Here is a 27,535-nt window from a genome sequence, read left to right as displayed (position 1 = left end):
TTTCACCCAAACACAATGGAGAGATTAAAGTAGGGAGGTGTCTGTTGTCGTGTTGTGTTTAGGCTTCAGGTTTGTCTGGACGTCCTCAGTTGACTGCAAATAAAAGGTGTTGGAAGATGAATGAAATTGAGCTGTCATAATAACAAGCTATTATGGCCCATGTCAATGTGTCTCAACAGGCTCTTGTTGTTTTTCCAGAGCTCAGCTCAGGTTTTAATTGTGTTTGTGTGTGAACGAGCGCGACAGAGAGAGAGAGAGGGAGGGAGAGAGAGGGAGAGGGAGAGAGAAAGGGAGAGAGAGACGCCCAGAGGGTGCCCTGCAATTAAAGGTACAATTACAGTAAAAATTGTATCAATGCAACAAATAAAATCAAACATTTTACTCCTCTATGCCGATGACTTTAAAGAGTTTTAAAGGTCCGGTGTGTAATAAATAGTGACATCTACAGATGAGACTGCAGATTGTAACTAGGTGAGTTACATTGACTCCTTCCCTTTTTCAAAGGCATCAAAAAAAACAAAAAAAACAAAACGCTTGTTCCTTTTTCTATGTGTATCAAGTTTCCACTTTAACAAACCAAAAAGGACACTTTGTTCATTTTACACCATTGTTTAAACACGGCAGTGCCTCACGTACATATAAAGCGCGTGTTCTACGGCAACAAAAACTAAATTCTTTGTTTATTTTAAAGTGATTCTGGACTTATTACAAACATATTTATGGGCTGTATAGTCAATATCTGCAAATCGATGCTCCTAAATGTCCCACACATTGGAGTTTGTAAAGCACAGCAGAGCAGAATAATCCTCTTTACTGTTGCAAATTATGTCACATGTTTTCAAGGAGGAAAAAGGAAGCCAGACTCAGGCTAGCCAATCAGACGACCGTTTCATAATTCCAGAATGAGCTAATCCATCCATGTCGAAGAAAAAAAACAAAAAAACGACTAGTTCCTTTTTCCATGTAAGCGACACAATACTGAGTGTAGAACAAACACAAAAGCAGTACAGAACTAGGGAGAAATGAAACTACTGAAAGGAACTGAAGCTGGTGTTAAAATAAAACACATTTTATTATTTGACAAGGAAAACATGTAAGAGTTTTTACCTTGTTGTACACTTCCTCTTCTACAGGTGAGTGAGACATGCTACGTCAAAAAAATGTACAACTCACTGAACAGTGCTGTGTCACCGCTACACACTTCCCCCCCGATCCCTATCATGGTGGTCAACACTCATCTCCTTTTTCACTGCAACAGGAACCTGACAGGCAAGTAGCTGGGGTGGGACGGAGGGAGAAGGAGGGAAAACTCCTCAAAATACAACATTTGGACCACATTTTTCTCAACCTCTGGCTCCCTCCACCGACTTCAGGTCAAATATCAGAGTCTCCACAGGACCTGAGACAGATAACTGGTCACATGCACAGCAGCTGACGCGTCAATATGTACTGTAAGGCTTTGTAATCGTGGTCAGAATGTTATGTTATGGTTCTGCAACATAACAAAACGGTACTCTGAAAGAAAGGGGGGCGTCATAGCTGAGTAGAAACAACTTCACACTGATGAGGACGCGGCATCTGTGGTTCAAATGACTCAGACATGGAAGAAAACACTGCACCTCTCTGTGTAATTAGCTGATTCATAGGCATAGCCGGTGTTTTTCTGCTTCTGGGCCTGGAGTCAGCTGCGGGTCTCAGGTTCTGCAGAGTTCAGAGGTCACGAGGAGTCCGGCCCCGTGCCGCCGGTCAGGCACAGCCTCTCCAGCTCCTGAGCGCGCTCGTTGTGGGTGGTCACCAGGTTGCGGTTCTCCTCCGTGAGGCGCCGGAACTCCTCCTTTAGGCGAGCGATCTCCACGGCAACCTTCTCGTCCTCCACCATCTCTGCCAGCAACTTACGCCTACACGGACAAGTGACATTAAGATTTTTAGGAGCAACTTGTCTGGACACACTCACTTAAATGCTGAAACACACAGTGAAGCCAGCGAATGGCTCCACAGTTGTAATAATGTGTCAATATTATTAGATTTTAGGTCTATACCCATGGTGCTCAAACTGTGGTGCGTGCACCGCCGGTGGTACGCGAGCTTCCTCTGGTGGTACTTGGAGGAAATTGAGAAATACTGCTCTACTGTATATGCCAGGGTATGTGATCGGTGTGGAGCTGAGGAATTATGACCACAGTGGGTAGAAAATGAAACACACATCATAAAAAATAAAATAATAATAATAATAATAATAGTCGCCTTATCTCTCACTCCAATAAATCTAATCATTTAATTCTGTCACGTGTATATTAAGATGATGTGTCATCAGACTGCACTGTTTACAGTTTACACTTTGAATTTGCTGGCCACGAACTCCAAGTTTATGTTTTCATTTGGCACAACCACTGACACCAACCACCCAACACGCAGGACGCCAGTTACCAAACCTAAAAAGATTCCCTATGCCTCTCAAAAACATTTAGTCCAGAGGAGAAAATGAGAGCTTGCATTGGAGATGCGTTCAAATATTGATGGCCTAAAGTGGAGAGGAGGATATTTAACATTTAATATCTTTGCTAAAATCTAAACTCAACCAAATGGCAAGCGTCCCCCTGCAATGTTTTCACTTTCAAAGAGAACTCAAAGCATTGTTTTGTTATTTTGTTCTGCATCAGTTCGTGTGGATCCTAATAAAAGCTAAATAACAATGCATTGAAACTTCTTGAATTCAATTTAAAAAAACATCATTAATATGCATTAGGAAATAAAACAGAGAGTCGTATTTCTCTGGAGCCTCGTCGTTTGTTTATTTTCTTACATGATCCGTTCCCCCTCCCGCTTCCTTTAATTATTTAAAGCTGGAAACAGTCCAAGAACACAGTTCACAAGGCTGAGGGCAGGGAATCACCAATAACTGGTTGGCAGTTCAAAGACAGGGCAGATTAGCAGATTATCACCCACATTCATTACTATGAGGAAATTACTGTCTCCAGATGACTTGATTCTAGACTGCGGGAGGAAACCGCGGAGACATAGAGAACGATGGAAACAAGCGTAACCTCACAGGACCAGCTGAGCTGGGAAAAGTAAACCACAGATCCTGTTTGATGTCAAAAAAGAAACAACTTGTAACTCAGCAGCGAGAAACAGGGACAGTGAATACGACTCGTAAAACTCATCTGCAAGGAGATATTCTCCGTCGGGTTTGGTGTATATCTCCATAAAGCCGCAGTCAGGGCTCATCATCATTACGAGCAGTAGAGTTTCATGAAAAGTTAAATATTTAATGGTTTCCTTGAGACAAAACCCCAAAGTTTTATTGCTTCATAAGATGATTTACAGACTACCACACTCGTAAAAACATAAACTGTCCAGCTGGCCAATCACTGAATGATGAGGTTTTACAACTACTTACGTACAACTTAGTGCGATTGTATGTAAATAAATATGACAGATTAGTGTAGGCTTACAGTAAGGGTCACATATGGTTAATAATTGTTTACAACAGAAAAAAAATGTGACTTTTATTTATAAATCAATACAAAATCACATTAGTTGATGTTGACAATATTTCACACATCATCTAAAACTATATTTAACCTTATATAAGGCTTCTATAAACACTAAAGATGGTTATTTTTTGGTAAGGCAAGCAACTTTGGCACATATACGTTCATCTGTGTCGGAAAAAGATTAATTTCCCCGACTGATTTTGTCAAAACTGGACATTTTAACATGTTACCGTCAGCCGACGTGATACCAAACAAAAGCGAAATGAATTCAGTCGATTCCTCACATTTAGTTCGGTTCACCATTGTCCGTCTGTCGAACAGCGAAGGAAGTAAAACTGCTATTGTGTCACATGATGGCAAGAAAAAAACAAAAAAAACTGAAAGATAATAACATTCATCCTTTTTTGGAAATGACAGTGACGTTCTCACTCGTGTTTAAAGTTATTATTGTACTTTGTACTATTGCCTCATATTCAACACTTTCATTATTATTATATATATATATATATATATATACATATATAGGTGTTATGTAAAACACTTTTTAACCTTGTTTTGAAAAGTGCTGTAGAAATAAAGTTATTGTCATTACTCTACCACAAACTGTGTGTCACTGAGTTTCTGTAAGTGTGTGTGTGTGTGTTTGTGTGTGTGTGCGTGCATCTGGCTTTTTAATGTGTATGTGTCCAGAGTGAAGAGTTTCTTCTGACTCATCATGTTCTTATCTGAACCCAAGGCTGTACTCCAGTCATCCCATCTGTCTGCCTGCTCTTCTCTATTTAAGAGCTGCCAAGTGGTGTAGGTGTGTGTGTGTGTGTGTGTGTGTGTGTGTGGCGGTAGGGTAACAGCGAAAGACCTTGAAAATCCCACTGCTAAGTCCACCCACAGCTGCTGAGGACGCAGGGGACACAGAGTGTTACACACCCAGGCTCGTGTGCGTTCAACATTCAGCGCGTTCATGAAAGCGAACAGCAGGTGTCACTCTCTCGACAACAGTGCTGTTGTTTTTTTCCCCCGAGGCAACGGCATCGCACTGAACATTACAGAAGAGGATCATGTGAAAAGATTTTTTGAAAGAAAGATAACAAAAAAAACTGCATGAATTCTGAGATTAAAAGTCAGAATGAGACTTTAATCTCTGAATTCTGACTTTTTTAGTCTCTTGTGTATCAACAAGTAATGTGTGTATATGTGTTGTATGTTTGTGTGTCTTTGGGACCTTTTCCGGCAGGACCTGGTCCTAATAAATAAACAATAAACTGTATTTATATGTTTGTGAGGTCCAAAAAATGTACAAACCTATCTTTGAGGGGACATTTTGTCATTTTGTTAGGGTTAGGGTTAAGCACTAGGGGCGAGGGAATGCATGACAGTATATCAATGATGTGTTCTCACTAAGATATAAAAACAAGGTTGTGTATTGTTTGGTTTGTTTCTTCCTCTTCTCTTCCGTCTTCTCCAAACTGCCACTATACACCAGTGGAAACCTGGATCTATTTTAAACTTGTCTTGTTTTCCATCCTTTGCCTAACGCGCTATCCTCCACATGGGCGGTAACGGGGCGACTGGAGCCAATCCCAGCCGACATACAGTAGGACGAAAGGCGGGGTCCATCGCAGCGTCTTATTTCCCTTCTACACTATTTGTTGTTTACTTTTTGTACTTTGTAGTTGTCCTCACTTGCCCTGCAGTCACTTATTTGCACAATAAACTACAGGAGAGAAAATAGTAGGAGAAAGAATGGAATATCTGAAATGAAAATTGTACAGAACAACAGCAGCTGTGTACTAGAGACTAGTAACAATAAGCGCCATCTGGTGGACTGTTAATCCAAACGCTCTGCACGACACTCCCAAGTGTTTGCTTTGAAGGAAAGGTGAGTGACTGCGTCTAAAGGCCGTCATTTAAAGCTTCAAACATGTATAATTATTATACATTTAAGAAATAAATAAATAAAAGACATTTTCACAACATTTATGGCCATCATGGAGACGTGGGGTTCAGTGGTGAGGCGAGTCGTCTTTCAACTGTGACGCTGTGGATTTGATTCCCTGACAGCTGTGTTTGTGTCACCCACAATAAAGTATCCATCCATCTATCGTACAGGTGTAAACGGATAGGTGACAAAAACTCTTTAATTCATAAAACATACTGAAGTGAGTCGTGTGTGTGTGCGTGCGTGCGTGCGTGGATCTTACTTGTGTTCCTCGAGCACAGAGATCTCGTGTTTGACCTGATGGAACTCTCTGGCCATCCTGCAGTGCTCCTTGTACACCTGCACGCTCTCCCTCAGGGACACACAGGGAGGAACCGGCTGTAACAGAGACGTCACAGAGTCACAGTCGTTACCCTCGGGGGACATAAAGACAGAAAAGACAGAGTGTCGCGAAGAGGACGCGTCGCTTTGTGCGGTCAGAAAATATCCAGCGGTTTCTGAAACGCTGAGAAGTTGCACGTGGTTATTTTACGGTCATTTCAATCAGCGTCTTTGTCGTCAGAGAGGAGAGAGTTAGAAAAACACCTGTGCAAATTTGACATTGTTTGGCCTGTTTTTGCACACCGAGACTCACAAACAAATGTTATTTTAAATAGGTTTTATCCTGTTCAAGTTTCAAATTCATGGTGTTCATCTATAAACTACAATGAATCATGCAGTAAATTGTAAATAACTGGCAGATATTGAAAGTTATTCTGGAAAAATGGGCAAAAGCAATGAGTCACAGGACATTTTCTGGACCTTTTATTGTTAAAATAAGCAAAAAAGCAAAAAAGAGGCTTAGGTGATAAAGGGTTAAAGTTAAAGATCTGTGTAAACTTGGGATTGGACGCTTCGTTTCATTGTACAAATTCTGATGATAAAGTGGAATCTAATCTAATCTAAGAATTCTGTAGAAGGGAGGAATGATTATCTCACTCCTAACGCTGTTTCCAGCTTAATTTAAAAAAAAAAAGGTAATAGTGTGGTAATAAGGGGATGATATGATGTTACTTCCAAAGTCACAGCTTGGTTATGAGAATTACTAAACAAAAAAAAATGATATCAATGCAAGAATCTGTGCACAGACGAGAGAGTCCAAGGTGTGATGAATCTGAGCGAGCAGAGAAAGTCATGTAAATAATATCTCCATAATAAAGAAGGGGCACAAAGCTAAGATAATAATACTTCTCTGTTATAAAATAAAATGACTATATTGTTACCATATTGTTATTGTACTCTAAGGTCACGTGTTACTCAATAAAAAAAGAAGCCACACTTGTGCAGTGTATGGCAGGCGGCGAACATTCACTGCTCTACTACTGTCCTCATCTGATACTCTGTGCACTGTGTGTGACCCTGGCACTGGCACTCGCTGAAGGATAATTCAATGACAACACTTATACACTAATAGCGCACAAACACACACACACACACTGTGAAACCATTGATTTACAGTTAACTCACCTCAGGCTTCTCCTTATTTAGCAACTCAGCGAGTGTGTGTGTGTGTGTGTGTGTGTGTGTGTGTCAAGGTTATTATGGTTAACAAAAACTAAAATTGAAAAAAACGTTTTCGTTAATTGAAATAAAAATAAAATTTGAAAAAAAAGTTAACCCTTCGTGCTCACTCTGCACCGATCTGTGCCGCAAGTGCACCCTTTGCAAATTGCCGTGGGAATAATACACAAATCCTTATATGGACATCCTGGGGCTGTGTGTTTATAGGTCACATTCAGGCTTTACAAAATATGTTTTTCTCGTGTTCTTATGAGTCAAAGTAATGATTCATTTTATATCAAATTTTGAGTGTTAATATAAAGTAGCAATAATTGTGCAGTTCTTTCATTTTCAAAGTGAACTTTGAACTGTGACGTATATCGGATTTTAAACATTTTGAGTGCTTTTTGCTCAGGTGTGTTTATATAGTCAGAAAATAGTCAAAAATGTAAAAAAGCAGCCTAAATTCTCTGTGTTCTAAGGGTTAAAGATGTTATGTAGTTAAATGGATTAAGTTCATCTAAGTGAATCAAACCTTTAGTCTAAGGAGTATATTGTTTTGAACAACTTTGATCGGGATTATTTTGTTTTTTTTCCACAGATTGAGCTCCTGAAACTGTCTCAAGAGGGTTTTTTTTAATTTATCATTATTACGTGTAATCTGTTAATCTATGTTTTACCTTTCACAATATGCACCTTTAGCACTTCAGGTTACTTTCTTGTAGACTATTTTATTTGATTCAGAGATGGTTGTTCTTGTGTCCTGATAAACTTTGTTAAATGGCATCTTTTGCTGGGTTTTTAATGACACACAATACTTATTATGACCTTTCTGAATTTTGCACCTGGCAAATATTGCAAGGTATTAAATATTGCACTAAACTAATTTAAAAAAAATAAAATTGTGTTTGTGTCCAAAACTGAATTCTCTGCAAAAAAAATCTCCTTTTTTGTGTTTAATAATCCTCTGTATTGAAAGAAAATGTAAAACCACACCAACAGAGCCAGTCATGAAATATTCAATAACTACTAATAATGATGTTTTGTGTTCTGCTCCCCTCTTATACTGCACTGCCATATACATTATATTCCATGTATATGAGTATAATACATTACAATTTACCTGTAATCGCTGTTCAAGGTCCGGGAAAGTCTGAGAGAGGTCCTCCACATCTTTTACATCTAGTGATAAAAGACAAGAGTCATTTATTACACACTGAGCTGAATGACTGTAGTGGTGAAATACATATTCAGATAGTAGAAAACTGCAAAATACGACAAATACGAGTTAGAATACAGGTGAAAGTATTTGGTGCACAGGAAGATTCCTTTCTAAAGGTTATATAATTATATATTTTACATCCATAAATTTAAAGTACGAATTGATTGTCAGCTTGCAGAGATTCAAATGCTGTATACAATTAAAGTGTTTTTTTTTTGGCATGCCTCAGTTTTTCTGTTATCTTTTTACTTCTGCTGTTGAATAACAATGCGAGGGGGTTTATTTAAAGCAGCATTATAGCTATTGCTGCAGCGAGCGAGAATTTGATGTTGACTGTCAGTGACCCATCGCCACCATCTAATGATTAAAAGCTGTTATTGTAAGGTATGAAAAAAGTTGCTAATCCTTTTTATAGAGTTCTCTTCAAACTTCAATTGGTAAGACAACATATGGCACATCTTCATTTAACTATGTATATATATATATTTTTTTTACGTTTTTATTCTTGGCTTTATGCCCTCGGTGTGCAGCCAAGTCACTTAATCTTCAGGCATTTCCTATAAATGTCCACGCGTCTCATAAAATCTCCCAAAATGAAACATTATATGGGCCAATTACATGACACAGCGACATAGCAACACAGCGGCGCACTAATAAATGAGCCGTCGCCTTCAGCGGAACAGCGTTGATAAGCCGTTACACTGAATACATGCTGGGGGAAGAATTCAGAGGGCCAGCTAGACAGACAGACAGACAGGCCAGACCAGACGTATGGACAGAGAGCGACGGCCCAGACACACTGACAGCCAGACAGACAGAAACAGACAGGTTGTCTGCACCAGCCTCTGCCTCGCCAGTAATGTCCCGGAGGTGGAACACATGTGGAGAATCCAGGGGATGATGCAACTTTCTAAAAGCGGGAGTATTAGCGGGCCGGCCTGCAGCCATGGGGCCAATTATGACGAGGAATAAATACAGTGCTCAAGCGCAGGATTGACACTCAGTGTGGGGTTATAACTATGTCTGGCACTAAGTCATGAAGGGCCTAGTTTGATGATCCCAGACGGTCCATCGGGTCTCAGTCAACCCACTGAGAACACGGGTTGAAAGAGTCAACAACACCATTGTCTGGGACGGATCCAGATACGGAGTTAGATTTTAGACGGTAGGGTCACCTCATGTGAAAAGAAAATGGAGTCAATCAGGAAGAAACAATATATTGAATGGCCACTAGGGGGCAACTCCACTGGTTGCAAAAGGAGATAAACGTCTCAATCTCTCGTACGGCTGAAGAATTCATGGAAATGTTGTTGAAATCGCAATACAGGTGCACGTCTCATTCTACACAGTGAAGAGAGCATCTTTGTTTCACACAGATCTGCACAAGTATCACACGGTAATCGTTTTAAATATGTTTTTCCAATGAAAATGAGAATAATGACAAATTACCATTCCGTCTGATATTGGGAATCATATCGCAATCGCAACTCCTGTCAAAATAATCAAAATTGTTCAGCCCTAATCTCTACTTCTTGGTCTTCTTTGACCAATTTTGAGGAAGATAAACAATAAAATAAAGCAAATATGAGTGGACACCAGGTTTCAGGAGACAAGATGGAGAAATCATCCAGTCTAAACGTCTTTGGAGACACAACTAACACTAAAACAGGACACGTAGCCAAATAGAGCAGATATATAAGGTAATTCACCATGTTAAAAACCTGCAAAAATGTATTTAAAATAAATACCTAAACCAATAATAATAGTTCAGAGCATAAAAGATAATAAACAAACCTAATTTAACACTCAAATGACCAGAAATGATTAATCAATGCAGTTCAATGCATAATAAATACATATGTAATGTGAATATAGGTACAATAACTCTAAAGAAAGGCATTGTTTCTTAAACCTTAACATAGTTTGTGATTAAAAATGAGGCAGCATTAATTTAACTTACTAAAAAAAAAAATTAAAAGCAGGACGTTAAGTGTATCAAGATTTGAGGGTGCTCTTTCAACTGCAGTCCTTCATCCTGAGAGAAAGACATGAGGGAGGGAGGGGTGGAGCAGGACTGTAAGTGTTAACTGCTTATAAATATAGGACAGTGTTTCTAAAAGCTGAACAGTGAATCAGGCTGCAGGACACTGTTAGTATTAGAGTGGGGGGAAACCTGACTCTGCCATTGCATCGCTGCAGCTGCTGTCCCAAGGCCTGGCCTCACTGCAGTAAAACATCCTGACAGACAGACAGCACCGAGCACCGCACATTATACACTCGCCAGCCACTTTATTAGGTACACGGGGCACCCAGCGAAGCGGCAGGTGTGCTCTTCTGCTGCTCTGACCCACCTGTCTTCTGGTTCAAACTATGGACTGTATATTGAAAAGTGAACGTTTGAAAAGTGACGCCTCAGAAGTAGAATTTAGCCACCAGGGGGCGACTCTTTGAATTGATGTCAATGGGAGAATGAGTCCAATGTTCTCTACCGTTAAATGAGTAAATGATGTTCTGATTTAGAGAAAAATAGGTTATAAAACACATATGGATGGAAACAAGTGTGTCCAGTGATTTAATGAGTGGTTCTTTCAGTTGCTGTTGCCTTTCTATCATTGCAAACCTCTCTCGACTTTCTCCTCTGACCTCTGGCATCAGCAACTCATTTATCACCCAGAGAGGTGATGCTCGGTGGATATTTTCCATTTGTAAAACCCCAGAGATCATTTTACACAGATATCCCAGAAGATCAGCAGTCCCTGAAGTACTCCATGCGACCATGCCACGTTCAAACGTCCCTTAAACCACCTTTATTCCTCATCCTGATGCTCGACTTGAACTCCAGGAGCTCGTCCCGACCATGTCTGCATCGCGGTCATGCACCGCGGTGCCGCCATGTGATTGAGCGATTAACGGTCAGGGGAACAGGTGTGCCCAATAAAGTGTCAGGTGAGCGTACGTGAGTGTGTAAATTTAGGCCCCGAAGATTGAATAATGGAATAATCCCATTCCGGGTAACAATTGTGCAATGTGCTTTGTGAGGCTGCATGCATGTGCGTTCTGGAAGTGCACAGCTGCACACACGAGTGTGTGTGTGTGTGTGTGTGGTTTGTTTTTAATATGATGAGGTCCAACAGAAATAGAGCGAACACCTGTCTCAGCGCGGAGCACGACGCAGTTAAAGTGATAGGGTGCGAGGGGGAGGGGGGTGTTTCGCCACGGGTGGGTTGCTGGCTCTGTTTTGTTGGGAAGAATGCAAGAACGTGTTCCGCACATAGTGGCAGTGCAGCTCCAGGCTTCAGCACATGTGAACTTACCAATTAGATAGGACTGAAGATGAAGTTGTTGTTGGATCTCTGCATGATGTGAACACATAGTAATGTGTGTGTGCGTGTGTGTGTGTTTACCTGATGTGTCATTGAGGCTGAAGGCGATTCTAACTTCAGATTTATCAGGAGACACTCGTCTGGTTGAGGTGATCATTTATCCCTTCATGAGGCCACAAGAAACAAAAACAGAGCTGTTAGGACAATAAAAAGATTTAAAACTCGCAAAAATATTCTTAAAAATGTATTTATAGAATAGCCGAGTCGCTGACATCGCGCAATCCTGTCATGCAACCTAAATAACGCCATTTTTTGGCAGGAAGCCAACGATGTACAGCGCCATAGATGCATATACGAGGCAACATTTATAGCTGGCAATATGTTAGTCGGGGTAAATCAAACATTGATTGGTTCCCTTAAAAAAGAGACAGTAGAGTTGTGTCGCGGCTGCGAAACGCGCTCAAAGCGAGCGTAGAAGACGGAGTGACGGGAATCCACAGGCGACGGATTCCACTCAAATCAGGTACAGAACTGACTTGCTTTTATTGCAATTCCTGAGCTTCCTCCAGATTAGGACGAGGGGAAGTTTATCACAAAGGTAAAGATGTCAAATGACCGAAATGAAGCTTTTCCTGCCAACATGGCGGTTGTAAACAAAGCCACGTCCACAGTATATTCATGAGATTTGTCATAGAGTGGGCACTGACGATTTGTTTTCACGTAAGGAAAACAAGTCCAATATATATTTTTTATTGTTAAATAAATAAATAAATAAATAAATAAAATAATAATAATATATACATATATATACACATACATATATATATATATATACATATATATACACACACATATATATATATATATATATATATATATATATATATATATATATATAAATAAAGCAAAGCTAGTATACATAGATTCCTACAAGACTTTATTTTCATATCTTCAAACAAACCGTCCTACATGTTACATACTGGACCTTTACAGGTACGGTAATCTTTCATCATCTTTCATCATAACAGTGATCTGAGCGACAGAGAACAACGTTTCTCCACCTCTTCTTTACAGCCTTCGCTCATTCTGTTCCATCACAGCAGACTTTGACCAATCACACTGCAGTTCAGACAAAGAGAATGATTGCTCCTATAGGCTGCTCTACTCAGTCGACTCTGCATAAACGTTTCTTTGGTGGATTGATTTCTATTCCATAGCTGGCAACAACTCCCTATGCTGCAAAGAAACCTAGAAAAAAATGACAATTCTGAAAGATTTGGATATTAAATGTGTCAACATAATAATTCCAAACATTGCCTTGAATCAACCGATCCTTTCTACTGCAGCTTTAACTGCAAGGAAATCAGCAGTAGATGTGTAAATAAAAATAGTTACAACCTTAGTTTGATGTGTATGAGGTGTCCAGTCAGTTATGAAGGCCACCCACACTGACCAACACTTTCATCATGCTCCTGGAGTTACTGCGGTGGGATTAAATAATTAGTGAGCTCTGACAGACTGGTTCGAGGTCTGGATTTTGTCCCCTCTTCCAGTAGAGGTATACAAGCTTTTTATATCAGAGCATTTGGCTACTTTAACCCTGATAAACCCCAGTCTCACACAGCAGACCTCAATGACCTTCCACACCAACAAATAAGACCCTTTTTTATTTTATTACTGTCCCTTTCTGTTGTTGGAAAGCGTTAGAATGTTATTTTTTTGATAATATACTGGCTTATTAGTGCTGTTATAAAATGTGATACAGTATTAGAAGATGAAAAAGTACACTATTGTTCATATGATAAGCACATAATTCACATTATGATAGAAGGTAGTGCATTATGGACAATTCCTATGAAAATGGCCTATTTGGGCCAAGAGGGTGGCATGTTACCTGTTACCTGAAGCAGCTACGGACCCGAAGCAGGAAACTTAGTGCGTAATAAGTTTTGAATCAGCAGTGTTGTCCTCAAGTTCGTCCCCAGTCGAACCACAGTTGAGGTGTCTCCAGAGAAAGCGCGCAGTTCGTCTCTCTGCGGATGCGCCCCTGCGCGCAAATCCAGCAAAGATGGCACACGTCTCTCTCCAAACGCTGGTCTCCACGGAGACTCACTCCACTTGATACTGGTGGGTTATTCCCGCAAGTTTTCCGCCGCGTACGTGAGGCGTCCACTGCCTTTGTGTCAGTCAGAGGAAACCCCAGCAGCTCAACGTTGCCTGCATGCGCACGGACGCGTGATTGCGCACGGACTGCTGCAGACACGCGGCGGAGGGCAACATAACAGGGCGAAAAGCGGTGGTGGAATGCCGCTCCGCTGTCCCCCTGCGGCGGCCCGAGTCCAATTAAATGTCTCAGATGACATGACTTTAGCCCGCAAAAATGCCCATAGAGCCGGCACTGTTTTGAGAGACGCGGTCATGCCGCCGGGATGGACTTTGGCTCTGCTGCAATAGCTGTGCAATGAGGCAGTGGCTCAGAATGAACATCTCGTGCTATAAAAGCTCCTGCGGAAGAAAATAGAGAACTTCAGTGTCGGTGTTTGCAAGAGGAAGATTTGCGGGATAATAGATGGACATCCATTTAGACTGATTGTTTTATGAGGAATTCCACAGACACATTGTGTCCATAGACACAATACAATGTGCTTAAAAGTGTATGATTCTTGTAAGTTAAAACTTACAGTCATTCTTCAGAATCTGGTCAACTTTAGCCATTTTTGAATACTTTTAAATTAGATTGAAACAGGGGTACAGGGGGTGATTTTTTTAAGACCCAGAAATGACAAGAAACCTTATCCACATGAATAGAAAGAATAAAGAGATTTACTGTCTTTGTATAAATACAATAAGATATAATACAGTGATGCATAAACATAAACAATGAGAGAAAAACTATGTTTTATCAACAAAATGTTCTTCAATTAGTTCTAAAGTGCATGATTTTTATTCTTTTGATGAAGATTAAGTGTTCATTTGTAAGTTAAAAGTGAAGTTTCTCAGTTGACTGATTCAGGGGTTTGGGAAATACTGTAAATCTGGCCAACTTCTATCCATTTTCATCTAATTTACATTACACATTCTGTTGGCCTGTTTCGTAATGACTAGATTTTATATCTTATTCTTATTTAAAATGTACAAGTGCACTGGAGCGCTGCCTGAAAATGAAGATTGGAGAGGCAGACGCTAAGTGTTTATTTAAAGGTTTTATTTGATTTATCCTTTATTTAGCCCATACTTAGTCCCATTATTATTACTTTTCGCAGATGGAAGAAAAAAGCAAGCTGGCCAATTTGGCAGGGACAACAATGGCCATCAATTATCAACCATTGGCTGCACTGATTTCTAAAGATTAGCATCATTATTAGATATTAGCTTGGCCAAATTGTATCAGAGCGCATGATTATTTAAAATCTTTCAGAAGATGAAGCAAGTTCAGTGTAAACACACCATTTAAAGGTCAGCTGGATCATCTGAAACATGCATGGCCACCAGGCCGGAGACACTAAACTGCCCAAAATACAAATCAATAAGAATTTCAGAGGCTCCGAACTTGTAAAGATCGATGAAGAGGAACTGGAAAAGGATTTTGAACCAATGTGTCCAAGGAAACAAGAAACAGAAACGAAAAAACAAAACAATAAAAAGTCCAGATATTCTCAACTTGTAAAACGGATGAAGAGGCACTATACTTCTTCCCATCTGTTGGCGTGTTTATGGCTGGTATGAATGTTTATGATCTGAATTTATATAGGTCCATACACAACATCATCATAAAAGCTGAGCTGACCTTAAGCAAGTGAGGATGGGCTTTTTAAAAAAAGGGGGACGCATCATTAATTGAAATAGCGTTGGGCGCTTTTTTTAACGCTCTGATTTATTGCTGTGATCCGTTTCTGCTTTACGTCCATGAGGCCACTTCACCTGCACACCAGCAGATGACAGCATTCCCTCTGAATTATTTACTGCCAGGCTCACAGGTGCTGGCGTGAGAGAAAGGCAGACACAGACAGAAAAGAGAGTGAGAGACAGAGAGATAAATTACACGCTGCACTTCCAAGAGTCCTCCTCCCTCCTCGTTTGTCTTCATTGACAGGCTGTTGACACGGGCCTGGCTTATCAGGCCCAGAGACTGTTCATCTCATTGTGATGGATGGGACGGACTCAAATGTCTGCCGCGCTTTTATGCCGGAGTCATACTCTAGATTTGATTCGACTGCACTTGTAGTTACAGTTCAGAGCCTTGTGTCGAGGAACACGAACCAGACTTGACAGGTTCAGGGGATTTATGTGTGACATCTGAGATGCACCGAGAGGTCGGAACTCTGCAAACTCCTCAAGAAATGCACGAGTTCCTTTCTGTGTAAATATTTGCCGAGAAGGAACGGAAGGAAATGGAACTGTGGCATATTGCGATGTGTGCGGTGATTTTTGAAATATGATTTTCTGCCCCAGAATTGTCGTATTTCTACTTGCTTGATGAACGGCAACATCTAAAAAGGCAACAGCTGCCAATTTACCTCAAAAAGTATTGGAAGTTCTGTTTATCGTTGTCTGTAATCCAGGGTTGTGAAAAGACACTTTTCAGTTTCATTTGAAGCATGTTACGTTTGTGCCATGCCTCCGATCGCTGTTCAGTCACAAATATCAAACACTTTTATTACTTTATTTGAAATTTCTGACACGACAGAATAATTTGGCCACACGATCTGTTCAAATCAGCCTAAAATCGGAAGACGATTGTCGAAACGGGACATGAAATCTGGCCAATAATCCTCTAGCGTGGGGCAGAATTTATTCAGTTTTTGTCTTTGTTTGACTTTCTTACAGCACCCGCTCAGCGGACACTGAGAAGTCAAAGCTAAAAAAGAAGCACATCATTTCCTCCGTTGATTAACTGTATTTATTTATCCTCTTATTTGCAGGAGCAGCGAAATGCAGCAGTTAATTGGAAAAACATTGGGCTTGTTGGACATTCTGTTATCAGCCACTGTTCCATTAAATTTAGATGTCAGACTGTTTCGTGATGTGCATTGACTTGGCAACTAAGCATCGTGACACAACACAATTGTGACATGTTGTCCCAAATTAATGACAGGACTATTTTTGATGATCTATTATAATATATGATCATATTCTGCTCATGTATGTTTTATGAGTGAGCCATGAGACAAAAATAAAAACAACCAACTAACATATGCATACCTACATTTTGTAATGCTGCGAAACGCATGCAGGAAAAATTCAAATTTAACAAAGTGGTAAACGATCGTCACAGACACAGGGTGGAAATGGCTGCCAAAGCTTGCAGGAAAGAGACAAGACAACCTGTCAGGGAGTGACAGGTGAGTGGAAAATAGAAACTGAGCTGCAGGAGTGAGACACAGGTGTGACTGATACAACACGACGAACACCAGGGAAAGACAAACACACAAACACAAGCAAAAAAGGAGAAATTGTACCAGGATTTAGGTCAAACTAATTATATAAATACACCATTAATGAAGAATGGGAGACAAACGTCAGTCAAAGGAACACAGGATGATTTTTAACAAGTTTAACAAACCTCTAGTCAACAATGCTGCTTAACTAAACATAGCACTAACTCAATAAACTCACCTGACAAAGGGGGGACAGATCAGACCATGCACTCAATACTAAACACAATAAATCCCCCTCCCCTTTGCTTGTCAGCTGTTGGTTTGGTCCAATGACCTGGGCCTCTGCAATTAGCCAGGCTCCACCTTCAGCCTCATCTTTTGGACAAACATATTAACGGTGAAATGACCAACGGAAGTAAACTAAATGTGGTTTCTCAATCCTGGTCCTGGTCCTGGTCCTGGTCCTCCACTGCCCTGCGTGATTTAGAGGTTTCCCTGCTCCAACACACCTGATTCAAATAAATGCCTCGTTATCAGACCATTTGAATCAGGTGTGCTGGAGCAGGGAAACCTCTAAATCACGCAGGGCAGTGACGTCGCCAGGACCAGGATTGAGATTACTGTTAAATGTTGTGAACATAACCAGACTTGATGGAAGTAACCCAAACAAGAATAATGAATGTCAAAAGAGTCGAGGGCTTATGACAAACTCCGTCTCTTCATTGTCTTCTTTGTTGACCTGTCCTCTCAATGAACCCTGAGGGGAAAATCCGCTGCCCACTCCAGCCAACTTTAATATACGAAGAAAACAAACAGCCGACTCCTTGAGCTCTTTCTGCTCGGTCTCAGGATTGTTCTCTCAATCTCCTTTTCTCAATCTCATCTGTCCAGAAAGAAGAACATAAGTATGGATCATAGTCGCTAACCTTCTTAGCAATGGCAAACGCAGACAGATGCCACCGTCCTTTTATCCTTCCTACATTTCACCTTCACTCCTTCTTCTTCTTCTTCAGCACCGAGGCTGCACACTGGATAAATAGATAATCTGACGGAAACAAACAAGGACATGAACGCAGGTGTACCGGGGAAATTAAGTTATTCATGTGAGGTCGTCTTAGGTTAACGTCAAGGTCACAGATGTAATCCACGCTCTCACTCATGACGGATTAGATGATGATAAAAAAAAAAAAAGAAAGAAAAATACTGCCTTTGGTTTTGATTAAGAATTATGGGGTTAGGAGATTAGCGTCAACCAAACATCGTCCTGAGCCCAATCCCAGAGTTAATCTGAATACCAAAAAAGAGAAAACTCATTACATGTAGAGATTAAGAAAAGCTCGGTCCAATTCCCGCAGGATTCAGTCAAACCTTCCTGCACACAATCCACCCACAGAAATGTCACCAACAAACCTTGGACTCAAGTCTTTTATTCAGTATTTCTTGTTTGAAATGTCACATTAGATGGTGAAAGAATCAGAGGTCAGTGTTGAAGGTCTTTACAATACTGATTTAATATTTAAGGGGCTTATGATGCCCTTTCACATTTGGTTTTCTCTCTCCCTCTAATATTTGTTTCTGACCAATGAAACTTATGTTTTCATTTGTTGGATTAATCTAATCTTTAACTATACCCGTCCGTAAATCATCTGTTTTAAGATAGATACATCTTTGATGTATGTTTGTGTTTTTTTGTATTTCAGAAATGTCACAGATTTAGATTCTCAACATGGTACATGAAACAGATTTTTTTTTCAGGATAAGATATTGATATTTTCCTGCATATACATATAGATTAGATATAGATGTACTCATTAACGCGGATGGTCCAACTCACCAAAAACCAAATAGAATATGTCTTGACACTTTTATTTGAGTAAATCTGTGACTAACTTTTATTTCAATAAAAAGCAAATCAAGTATTAAGTAAATTAGTTGTTGCTGTTTATCAATATTTTTACTTTTGTGTCGATATTTAATATCATTGCTTGGTAGCCCATGACCAAGTGGAAAGGAGAACTGGCTTGTAACTGGAGGGTTGCTGGTTGGAGTCCATGCCCGGTCAAGGGGTGAGTATCGTACTCAATCCCCATTGCTCATTGTTAACATTTTCTCCCTAGTTAGTTGGAGTTTTTCCTTACTTGATGTGAGGGTCTAAGGACAGAGGACACCCTTAGACCTCCTTAGACGTCCTTAGACCCGCACATCTATATATATATATATAGATATAGATAAAATGGAATTGAATTAAGTGGACAATCTTAAGTGAGCGCAGTCACAGGGAAGCCTGGTGCCGGCCCCAAGCCTGGCTAAATGAGAGGGTCGCATCTGGAAACACATCTGGTGTAAAAATCTCTGCCAAATCGAATGAATGGATATATTAATCCACAATGATTAATCATTATATCTTAGTCCACAGGTGTGCAGTCAGACCAGGGGGACTGAATCACAGAAAAGATGAAGAAGATGAAGAAGAAGATAAAATCTGTTGGCCATGACACGGCAGAAAAACTCTTATCCCCCCGCCCCCCGTCTTCATGTCTGATTAAATATTTTACCATGAGGTCATCTTCAAACGAGATAAGCGAGGAAATGAGGGGAGCGACTGCTGTAGGCTACCATTAAACACCGGGAACACGATGAGAGAATATATTAACGGCAACACATTTAGTTTTCTTTTTCTTTTTTTTTTTAGCAGCAGCAGCAGCACGCTGATATCTACGTGATGTGTTTGTGGGTGCTGGAGCATCAGAGTTGATTATTCTGCTGATGACTGGAGTTTAGTTCAAATGAACATGTCAGTGGCTGATGGTTGCCGTCGATCCCTTCTGCGTCCCTGCCGCACGGAGCTAATTGAACCCAGAACATTTTCATTCCTGACTCCTGATTATCTGCACAACAGAAAATCAAAATGTGCTGCTGCATCATCACCTCCAAGTGAAACACCTTCCCTGTTTAAATTTGTTTGTTTGAACGGTGAATACAAGTGCAAATTGTAAATTAGTCAAACAAAATCAAGATTTAATGAACACAGTTTCCTAAAAGACATGAATATTTCTTCGTTCCTGCTGCGTTTTCAATTCACATTCTGATTATTACCAGCACGACAGACTTCAGTGTGCTTTCTATGCAGCTATCAGGTAACACAGTTTCCTGGTTTAAATTTTTTGAGCGGTGGATGCGAGGCAGATTTTAAATTAGGTGGATACAATTTAAGTTTAATAAGATTTTTATAGTCAAAATTTCCTCAAATCCACACTTTTGGACTTTTTTGATGTTTTTTTGCATTCCTGCCGCACAGAGATACTTCCACTGAGAACATTTTCATTATTCATCCGTGAAGATTCTCAGTCGTCCAGGTCATAGTCATCTTCAGGATTTAGCTCCAGGCAACTGGACTTGCTTGAGTGAAGGTTGAAGATGTTTCATCTCTCATGCGAGAGGCTTCCTCAGCCCTCACCGGCGGAAAGTCAAGAGAGTCGTTATGTGAATCGGAGTTAGCCGGAGGCAGCTGGACATCCTTTAGTCAAAGGTGTTTAACCTTGCATCTAAAGCTGAGAACACACTACGAGATTTCTTTGCTCGATTTTACCCGCGATTCACAGTTGGGCGGAGTCTGCACCTGTCAGCATGAGTTGGGGACAGTCGGCACGGTTGGCCGGTTGGCACACATCTGTTAATATTTAAACCGCTTCTCTCGTAGATGTGGTCGCTCTCGCAAGAGTTTCATGCGTTTAGTTGGTCTGAGAAATCACGTCGTCTGATCCAGTCGCAGTCGTTAAACAGTCATGGAAAAACCCACCAGCTGAAACCAGTCGGTTAATATTTTCAAGTCTTTGATTTAGTCTTTTCAAAATTTAAGAGATAACTGAAGCAGGTCATCCTTCATCCTCTCATTGAGAAGGTTTTTTTCAGTCAAACATCTTGAGTTGACCTTAGTGTCACCTGACTGACTTGGGTTGGGTTCACCTGTGTTGTGTGACTATTTATTACACTACAGCGATCAATGTGCTTTATGTGCAAAAGTAAAAGACATGAGTAAAACAAAATCCTTGTAAATACGATTTCCATAAACACATTTGTTGGAATGTGCTATATTTAATCTTATTTTTGCCAAAGATTGCGATGTATTTAAAGACGAGATAAAGTCGTCACGGCAGACGCCTCAGGCTTTAAAATCCAACAACAGCAAACAACGTGCAGGGAAACGAGCGCGTGCTCCTGTGGGAACGAGGAAATTGCATTTTGTCTTTGACCTCCAGAGAATTTGGGATGAAATAAACTGCCTCCCAATTTGTCCTCTCCTTCTCTAAAGGCAATATTTCATGGTCCCGAGCATCAGTGAGGCTACATGTGTCTGTGTGTGTGTGATTTGATGTTTGTAATGCTGGCATTTGAAGTTTATAGAACAGCAGGTGTGTTCCTCACTCTCCTTGGAGGTCCTTATCTTGTTTTTTCACAGTTTGGCTCTGAAGCTGCTTTGGTGCCTGCCACAAAGAAACACACACACACACACACACACACACGCTGCTGCCAAAACTAAATAACAACCGCAACAAACTGGACAAAACCTTTAAGTTTTTTTTTTTTGTTTTTTTTTAATGAAAAAATGCAAAAGTCTTTATACAGAAAAAAATCTGTGAAGATGTTGTACATTTACACAATGGGAGTATCAATAAAGTTTGCAGATTTCAACTCTACCGGCTGCTCACAACAGCTGCGGATTTTACTACTCTATTCACCATCATCTCTTTTAACAATCGAATGTTAATACAAGGCCAAGACGCTGTGAACTACACCAACAGTATAACACTTAACATAATATCCATTCACGTTTAGTATAAAGACAAGTTTAATGAGGAAACAAATGGCCGATTTCCACCGGCTCGACTCGATTACGTTGCTTCTCCACGACAAAAAAAGTACCTACTTAACGTGGGCGGAGTCGTCACTGCACGGCTGAGTCCCGCCTCCGTACCAGGTACAATGCTAGTGGAAACGCTACTTAAACCGTGCCGTGCCATGCCGTGGCGGGGCGAGTCGAGCCGGTGGAAATGCGCCAAAACACAGAAGCCAAAGAGTCTCTGATCTTCACGGTTGTTGTTTTTTTTCCGATCCGACGCTCAAGTGCTGGAGTCCCGCCTCCGTCCGTCCCTCTTCGCGGTGGGCTGCGGTTGACAGAAGATGCAAGTTGACCGAACTCCGGTGTTGAGTGGCGACCTCCTCCGGATCCCTTTGTAACACTGCAGGGAGATTCCCAAGTCCTCCATGACGGCGGTAAACGACACACACTGTCAGTGAGAGCAAGTAAAAGCCTGGGTTACAGGTCAAAATGGGTTTATACTAACCATAAGTATGTTTGGATGAGTGTATAATTTCTTTAGAAATAACAGTTCGGAAGGGCATCGTCCTTTCTGGTACATGAAGACCACTGTAGTTCCTTGACACATTTGGGAAAGGGAGGGTATACTTAAATGGTGGACCTTCTAAGAAATTAAAAATGTTGTATATAATGTCTACACTTTGGTCACCAAAGACAAATGACAAAAAAAAGAAGAAGAAAAAACACTGTTGGGGAATTCATCCTCCATCGTTTTATCGTCATAGCTGACGAAAATAAAAAATACTGAGAGCAGGGGTGTCCAAACGAGGGCCGGGAACTCCACTAGGGAACCATTCATTTGAAAATGAAGTGAAAGCTCGGTCTGCCTTTGACCTTTTCTGCTGCTGTAACAAGTTAATTTACCCAGTGAGAGATCAATAAAGTCTTAACTAGTTCACTAGAGTTTAAGCAAAGTCTGACCAAGAGATTATTTTTGTAAAATAATAAATAAACGCAGATCATTTGTTTATGACGAGATCATGAAATCCAATTACACAGATAAAAGATAAAGGTCAGTTTCTGAAGCTACAAACTCATAACATGGTAATTACTTTAATTACCAAATAAAGGCCGGAGGTTTACTTGATTCTGCACGACAAATTATATTGAACTCATCAACCTTCAATCATATTTGTTTTCCTTCTTTTCTTTTTTTTTTAAGTTTCCTTTCACTGGTGTGTTGGCTGAATTTAGTCTGCATTTGCAGAACGGTGTCACCTCGTCTTCTGAAGGTCTTTCCTCTTTCATCCTCAGGCCTCTCACACAAATGTGGCCTCCTGCTGGTCTCCCATAAATGCTTCGGTATCAGTGAAGAACAAAACCTTTTACAATTCACCCCATGAGAGACAGAGAGAGAGAGAGAGAGACCGAGGAGCAAAAACCACAGATTGAAGGAAAGACTTACCGAACAGGCGCGAAATCAAACATGAACCGGAAATTAATTGAATTGGAATTAAATTAAAGGTTCATGTCACCTTCATTGCATTTAATGATTCACTTTTGGACACAGCAACCGGTGGTTTACATGATTATGTGTGCTGATTTTTTTTCTTTTTACCATAATGAATGAGATGGATCTTGACGCGACACGACAGGCAGTCCAGTGGTGCAGTGATGACCTTATAAGTCAGTGTCCCTCATCCATCATTTTCAGTCATAGTCACTTATAAAATTAGAACTTTTTTGATTTGTGCCATGGGACAAATTAACTTTACACGGAGCTCCGTCACTGTTACCCAAATTTCAGCCGACCAAGGAGCTTAATGAGGTGGAAAATATGAAGGAAAAAAAACAACGTTTTCCTATCTTTTGATTTCCCTCAAGACATTTCAAAGTCTACATCTGAAGTGTACACACATGCCTACGGAGACCGTGGAATAAATGAGGCGAAAAAAAACTTCCCTGCATGTATTGAAAAGCTACTTAACCAGTGCGAGCCAAGAAAAACCCCACAAAACAGCTAATTCCCCCGGGGAGGGAGCCACATAACTCGTTATTTGAAGTTAAATGCCTCATTTTTACGAAGTATAATGGAATGAAATCACATTGATCACGATAAAACAAATAATTGATATGTTTAAAAGTAAGCCCATAACTTCAGAAACATTGCTTTAAATAAACTGGGTGGGTTTTTATTCTATTAGCATAAGTGCTCAATAAATACGACAGTAAATAAGAGGAAAGTTGGACTGCAATGGCCCAAAACTCTGCAATGAAGACGGATATCACGAGAATTTAAAAGCACAACACCAAAACAGATATTCAGCAGGGAAGCACGACAGACACCAGGGTCAGATATAGAAGGTAAAAGAGTCATAATAAGTGGGAGTGGCTGAGACAGGTGCAGGTACACAGAGAGGGTGGCCTGGTTACAAACCTATCGTGTCGTCAACGGGCCGCCACGGCTACCCCGTGTCATCGCCCAGCAGCCTGCCGCTCTCCAAATCAGTAGATAAGGAGGTGCCAGTGGAGGAGGCGGAGCCCCGCCGCTGAAACTGGTGCGACTGCACCCCGTAAAAGAAACAAAAGGCCTGACGGACGCGTGCAAAGAAACAAGGGTGGAGAAGAAGACACGGCACACAAAAAGAGATGAAACCAGATGTGGAAAGAAAGTCAAAAATGAAAGAATAGAAATAAAAGACACCAAACAAAGGCTAAGAAACGGATCATGAACAGAGTGAATGATTGTGTCATTCATATGGAGCTGATGACTCACTCAGTTCTTTAATTAAGTCCGTGAAGGACTGCCTGCCACTGATATTATTATAATTAGAAAGACAAAAACCTGTCATTGTACATGTGATTCTGACTGAATTACTCTTGACTGAGCACAAAGATGACTTTCCCGGGAGCGGAGAGCAACATTTAATCCTCTCACTTGTCGCCACCGCTCCTCCTCACCCTCGCTTACCTCCTCGATGTCTGCGTTCCTGCGCGCCTTGTAGATGAACTCTCCAATGGCCACGAACACAGACAGAACCAGACCGGCAGCCAGGACGATGAAGATACCGCCGATGTTTTCCACGCCCAGAGCGTTGGCCTCCTTGTTGTCCTCCTCGGGGCAGCCGTTTCCTCGCCACCACTTCTCCTTCATCATGTGCAGCTTCCCTTCCTCCTGCAGCTGGAGAATGGCTATGGTCACTTTGTCCCTGTATGGAGAACCTGGAGCGGAGCATGAGAGTCATGACACGCCATTATTTGTTTGTCATTAAGGGAATTTTAAAGGTTGAATAAAAATAGGCTTCTACCCAAGCACACTCCAATGAAGCCCAGCGTTCTCCATCTCTCAGCCCCAGACCCTGGTGTCTCTTCAGGGCTGTGTTGCACTTCGACACGCCTTTATTTATTATTTCATCCTAAACAGGTACAGTTAGTCTGACTATCTCATTTCTCTAAATTGGATTAACGCAGCCTGCGTGTTGCGTGTATACGATCAGTGTTTGAAAAGAATTTTAAGACAAAGGCAACAAATACAATGGCAAAATTCAGTCCACTCCATTTGTGGACTGGTGAGGGACTAACAGCTGCGACTTGCGTCCACATCCAGTTCATCGCCGTGTTCATGACAACTCAGAATTGGAAGCTTTCTGCGCTGTCACAGCCTCGATTTTAGGCCTCGTCATCTTAAAGAATGAATATTTGAAAGTTAATGGACGGCAGGAAGTTGATGTCGACACACTTCATTCCATTAATCGATTCCCCACCGGCGTTTGTATTCCGGGACAAGGGCAGGAGTCCAACAGGACGTCATTGATATGTACAGAACGATACCATCACTGGATTCCTGCAGTTTCCCCACAAGCTGGATTTGGAAAGATGAATAAATGATTTCTTCTTCCATCTCAGACGGCGACGATGCCAGAAGACTTCGCCACAGTATGTGGCACATGCGTTGCAAGGGTCTGCTTCCTTTTCACCTTTTACATCTTCCTTTCTCCCGCCTCCTCTGTTCTTTGTACCAGGAGGATGAAAAGGCTCAATGAAACTCATACAGGTCTACATCAAAGTGAGACTGGATTAGCAACACCGCCGACTCGAGCGGGAAGTGTGAGAGCCAGTGAAAACTTTCCGCCGAGGATCTGTCTTGCAGATTTTCTTCCGTCCTTTGGTCACCATCATTATTTCCTACACAGCGGAATACTCATATCAGAGCGCGAGACATCACGCGACACGCGATGAGAGAGGAACTGGACTCACAGATGTGAGAGTGTCTCATTTTTTGACCTTTTCAACTTCTCCTAAAGTTACATTTGGCTTGCAATTAAAAACCAATATTCGTTCAGGAGGTTTGCGTGAAGTCGCAGCGTGAGCGTGGGTTTCCTCCAGATAATCCGTCGTCCTCCTCCCACATCGCAAAGGCAGACATTAGATTAATTGGAAACTACATGGCCTGTAGGTGTGAATGCAAATGTGAGTCATTGTTTGTGTCTGTATATTATTTCCATCCCCCCAGCACCAATTATAAATTGTATAAATTGCTTAATGTAGAATATAAAGATATACTGTATTGTTCTGGATGTTGCATTTCCTTGTGTGCAGAAGTCAGTCTTCTTGGTGTCTCTGGCAGTAACGTAGGGGAATAAACAAATAAACAACAACAAAATAAAAGACCAAAGGACGACATGTTAAGGACGGCTTAAATAAACACCCAACCGCTCTGTCTGTAAATATAGCAGCAGGCTGATATGGATTCACTTTGCTGAACATTTGCACCGAGCAGCTGGCAGAGGTTTCAAATTGAAGTGCATTTGTATGTCGAGGATTACGGGACGACATCTCAGCACTTGAACTTTGGAAGAATGGGAAATGCAAACTGGAAATCATTTGAAGGTTGCATCTGCAGCACATTTAAAGGGGCTCCATTTAAAGAGGCGGCATTAAAATTCTATTCTAGTCCCACAATCATCAAAAGGGCCTTCATTACCTTTTAAAACTCTCAGGAGAGCATGTATGAATGTGATTTGTGCAGCGCTGTATTTCTTCTTTCTTTCCTTTTTTTTGTCTCCTGCTTCTTTTTACTAACTTAGAGGCTAAATGTGTGCAGTGTACCACAGAGAGCAGGCAGTAAATACAAGAGAGTTCACAAAACGGGAGAAACCGTCCGCGTGGAAGTTAAAATGACGACTTCAAACTTCGCCAACTGATTTAAAGCTATGGTATGGAAGTTATCAACAGGATCTACTGGACCCCGAGTAAGATGGCACGGTTGGGAGATGTGATGCGGCGTGTGGCGCTCTCTCACATCATGTTGATCTTCTGTGGGATAAGATCATCTACCGACGCTTTGCCTATTTGGAGTGATACAGACAGGAAGTGGTCTAAATGTGTAGAATAGCACTTTTTACTGGACGCAGAATAGTGTTACGTCATTGGAAAACTAAAGGAGGTGTATAGAAGACATTTACATGAAAATATGGGGTTCTTATGATAATACTAATAATAATTATTTTATTTATAAAGATAAAGATTCAAAATATATATACAGATGAACATGCAGCTTTTCTTTTAATTTGATTCATTAGAGCAATATATACATACACATACACATAAATATAGGCTGTCTCTCTGTTGTATTCCCTCAGTTTTTTTTTATTTTTTTTATTTATTTGTGGTATTGTTTTGTTCCGTTTCAGATAGCATGTATGTAAGTATGTATGCATGTCTTTTTTCCTGTTGAAGATCAATAAAAAAGAGAATAACAAGAAAAAGAAATGGACGGGACATGGTAAAAGAAAAAGAAAAAAGCTACGGTACGGAGGCT

At 40.8% G+C, this 27,535-nt stretch overlaps 2 protein-coding genes across 5 annotated transcripts in view; both read right to left on the bottom strand.

The window, feature by feature from the left end:
- Window positions 1–1,048: 1,048 nt before the first annotated feature.
- Window positions 1,049–17,337, bottom strand: map3k7cl (map3k7 C-terminal like). Its single transcript, XM_044041446.1, has 6 exons — window positions 17,134–17,337; window positions 13,412–14,022; window positions 11,599–11,680; window positions 8,096–8,154; window positions 5,696–5,811; window positions 1,049–1,898 (listed from the first exon to the last, which is right to left on the bottom strand). Exons 3-6 carry the CDS (start codon window positions 11,672–11,674, stop codon window positions 1,718–1,720), a joined length of 432 nt encoding a protein of 143 aa, XP_043897381.1. The 5' UTR covers window positions 11,675–11,680; window positions 13,412–14,022; window positions 17,134–17,337; the 3' UTR covers window positions 1,049–1,717.
- Window positions 17,338–21,470: 4,133 nt separating this feature from the next.
- The window catches only part of grik1a (glutamate receptor, ionotropic, kainate 1a), a 41,630-nt gene continuing 35,565 nt past the window's right edge, over window positions 21,471–27,535 (bottom strand). For 2 of the 4 annotated variants that reach the window (XM_044042287.1, XM_044042289.1), the window contains 3 exons: window positions 24,686–24,936; window positions 24,152–24,305; window positions 22,127–22,183 (listed from right to left, as the gene is read on the bottom strand). In XM_044042287.1, coding sequence (XP_043898222.1) covers window positions 24,180–24,305; window positions 24,686–24,936 — 377 coding nt within the window. In that variant the 3' untranslated portion in view covers window positions 22,127–22,183; window positions 24,152–24,179. Of the gene's footprint in view, window positions 22,184–24,151; window positions 24,306–24,685; window positions 24,937–27,535 lie in introns of all 4 variants that reach the window. The other 2 variants (XM_044042288.1, XM_044042286.1) reach the window with 1 other exon arrangement.

Source organism: Solea senegalensis, linkage group LG13 (assembly GCF_019176455.1).
Source record: "Solea senegalensis isolate Sse05_10M linkage group LG13, IFAPA_SoseM_1, whole genome shotgun sequence".
NCBI classification, from domain to species: Eukaryota; Metazoa; Chordata; class Actinopteri; order Pleuronectiformes; family Soleidae; genus Solea; species Solea senegalensis.
This window is presented reverse-complemented; position numbering and strand designations above follow the sequence as displayed.

What these genes read in the sequence shown, in the direction of transcription:
- map3k7cl (XM_044041446.1), bottom strand. Translation starts at nt 11,674, where the DNA reads ATGATCACCTCAACCAGACGAGTGTCTCCTGATAAATCTGAAGTTAGA. An exon ending in ACCTTGAACAGCGATTACAG is followed by an intron (nt 5,812 to 8,095) that starts GTAAATTGTAAT and finishes TCTCTGTTACAG; the next exon opens with CCGGTTCCTCCCTGTGTGTC. An exon ending in TCTGTGCTCGAGGAACACAA is followed by an intron (nt 1,899 to 5,695) that starts GTAAGATCCACG and finishes TTGTCCGTGTAG; the next exon opens with GCGTAAGTTGCTGGCAGAGA.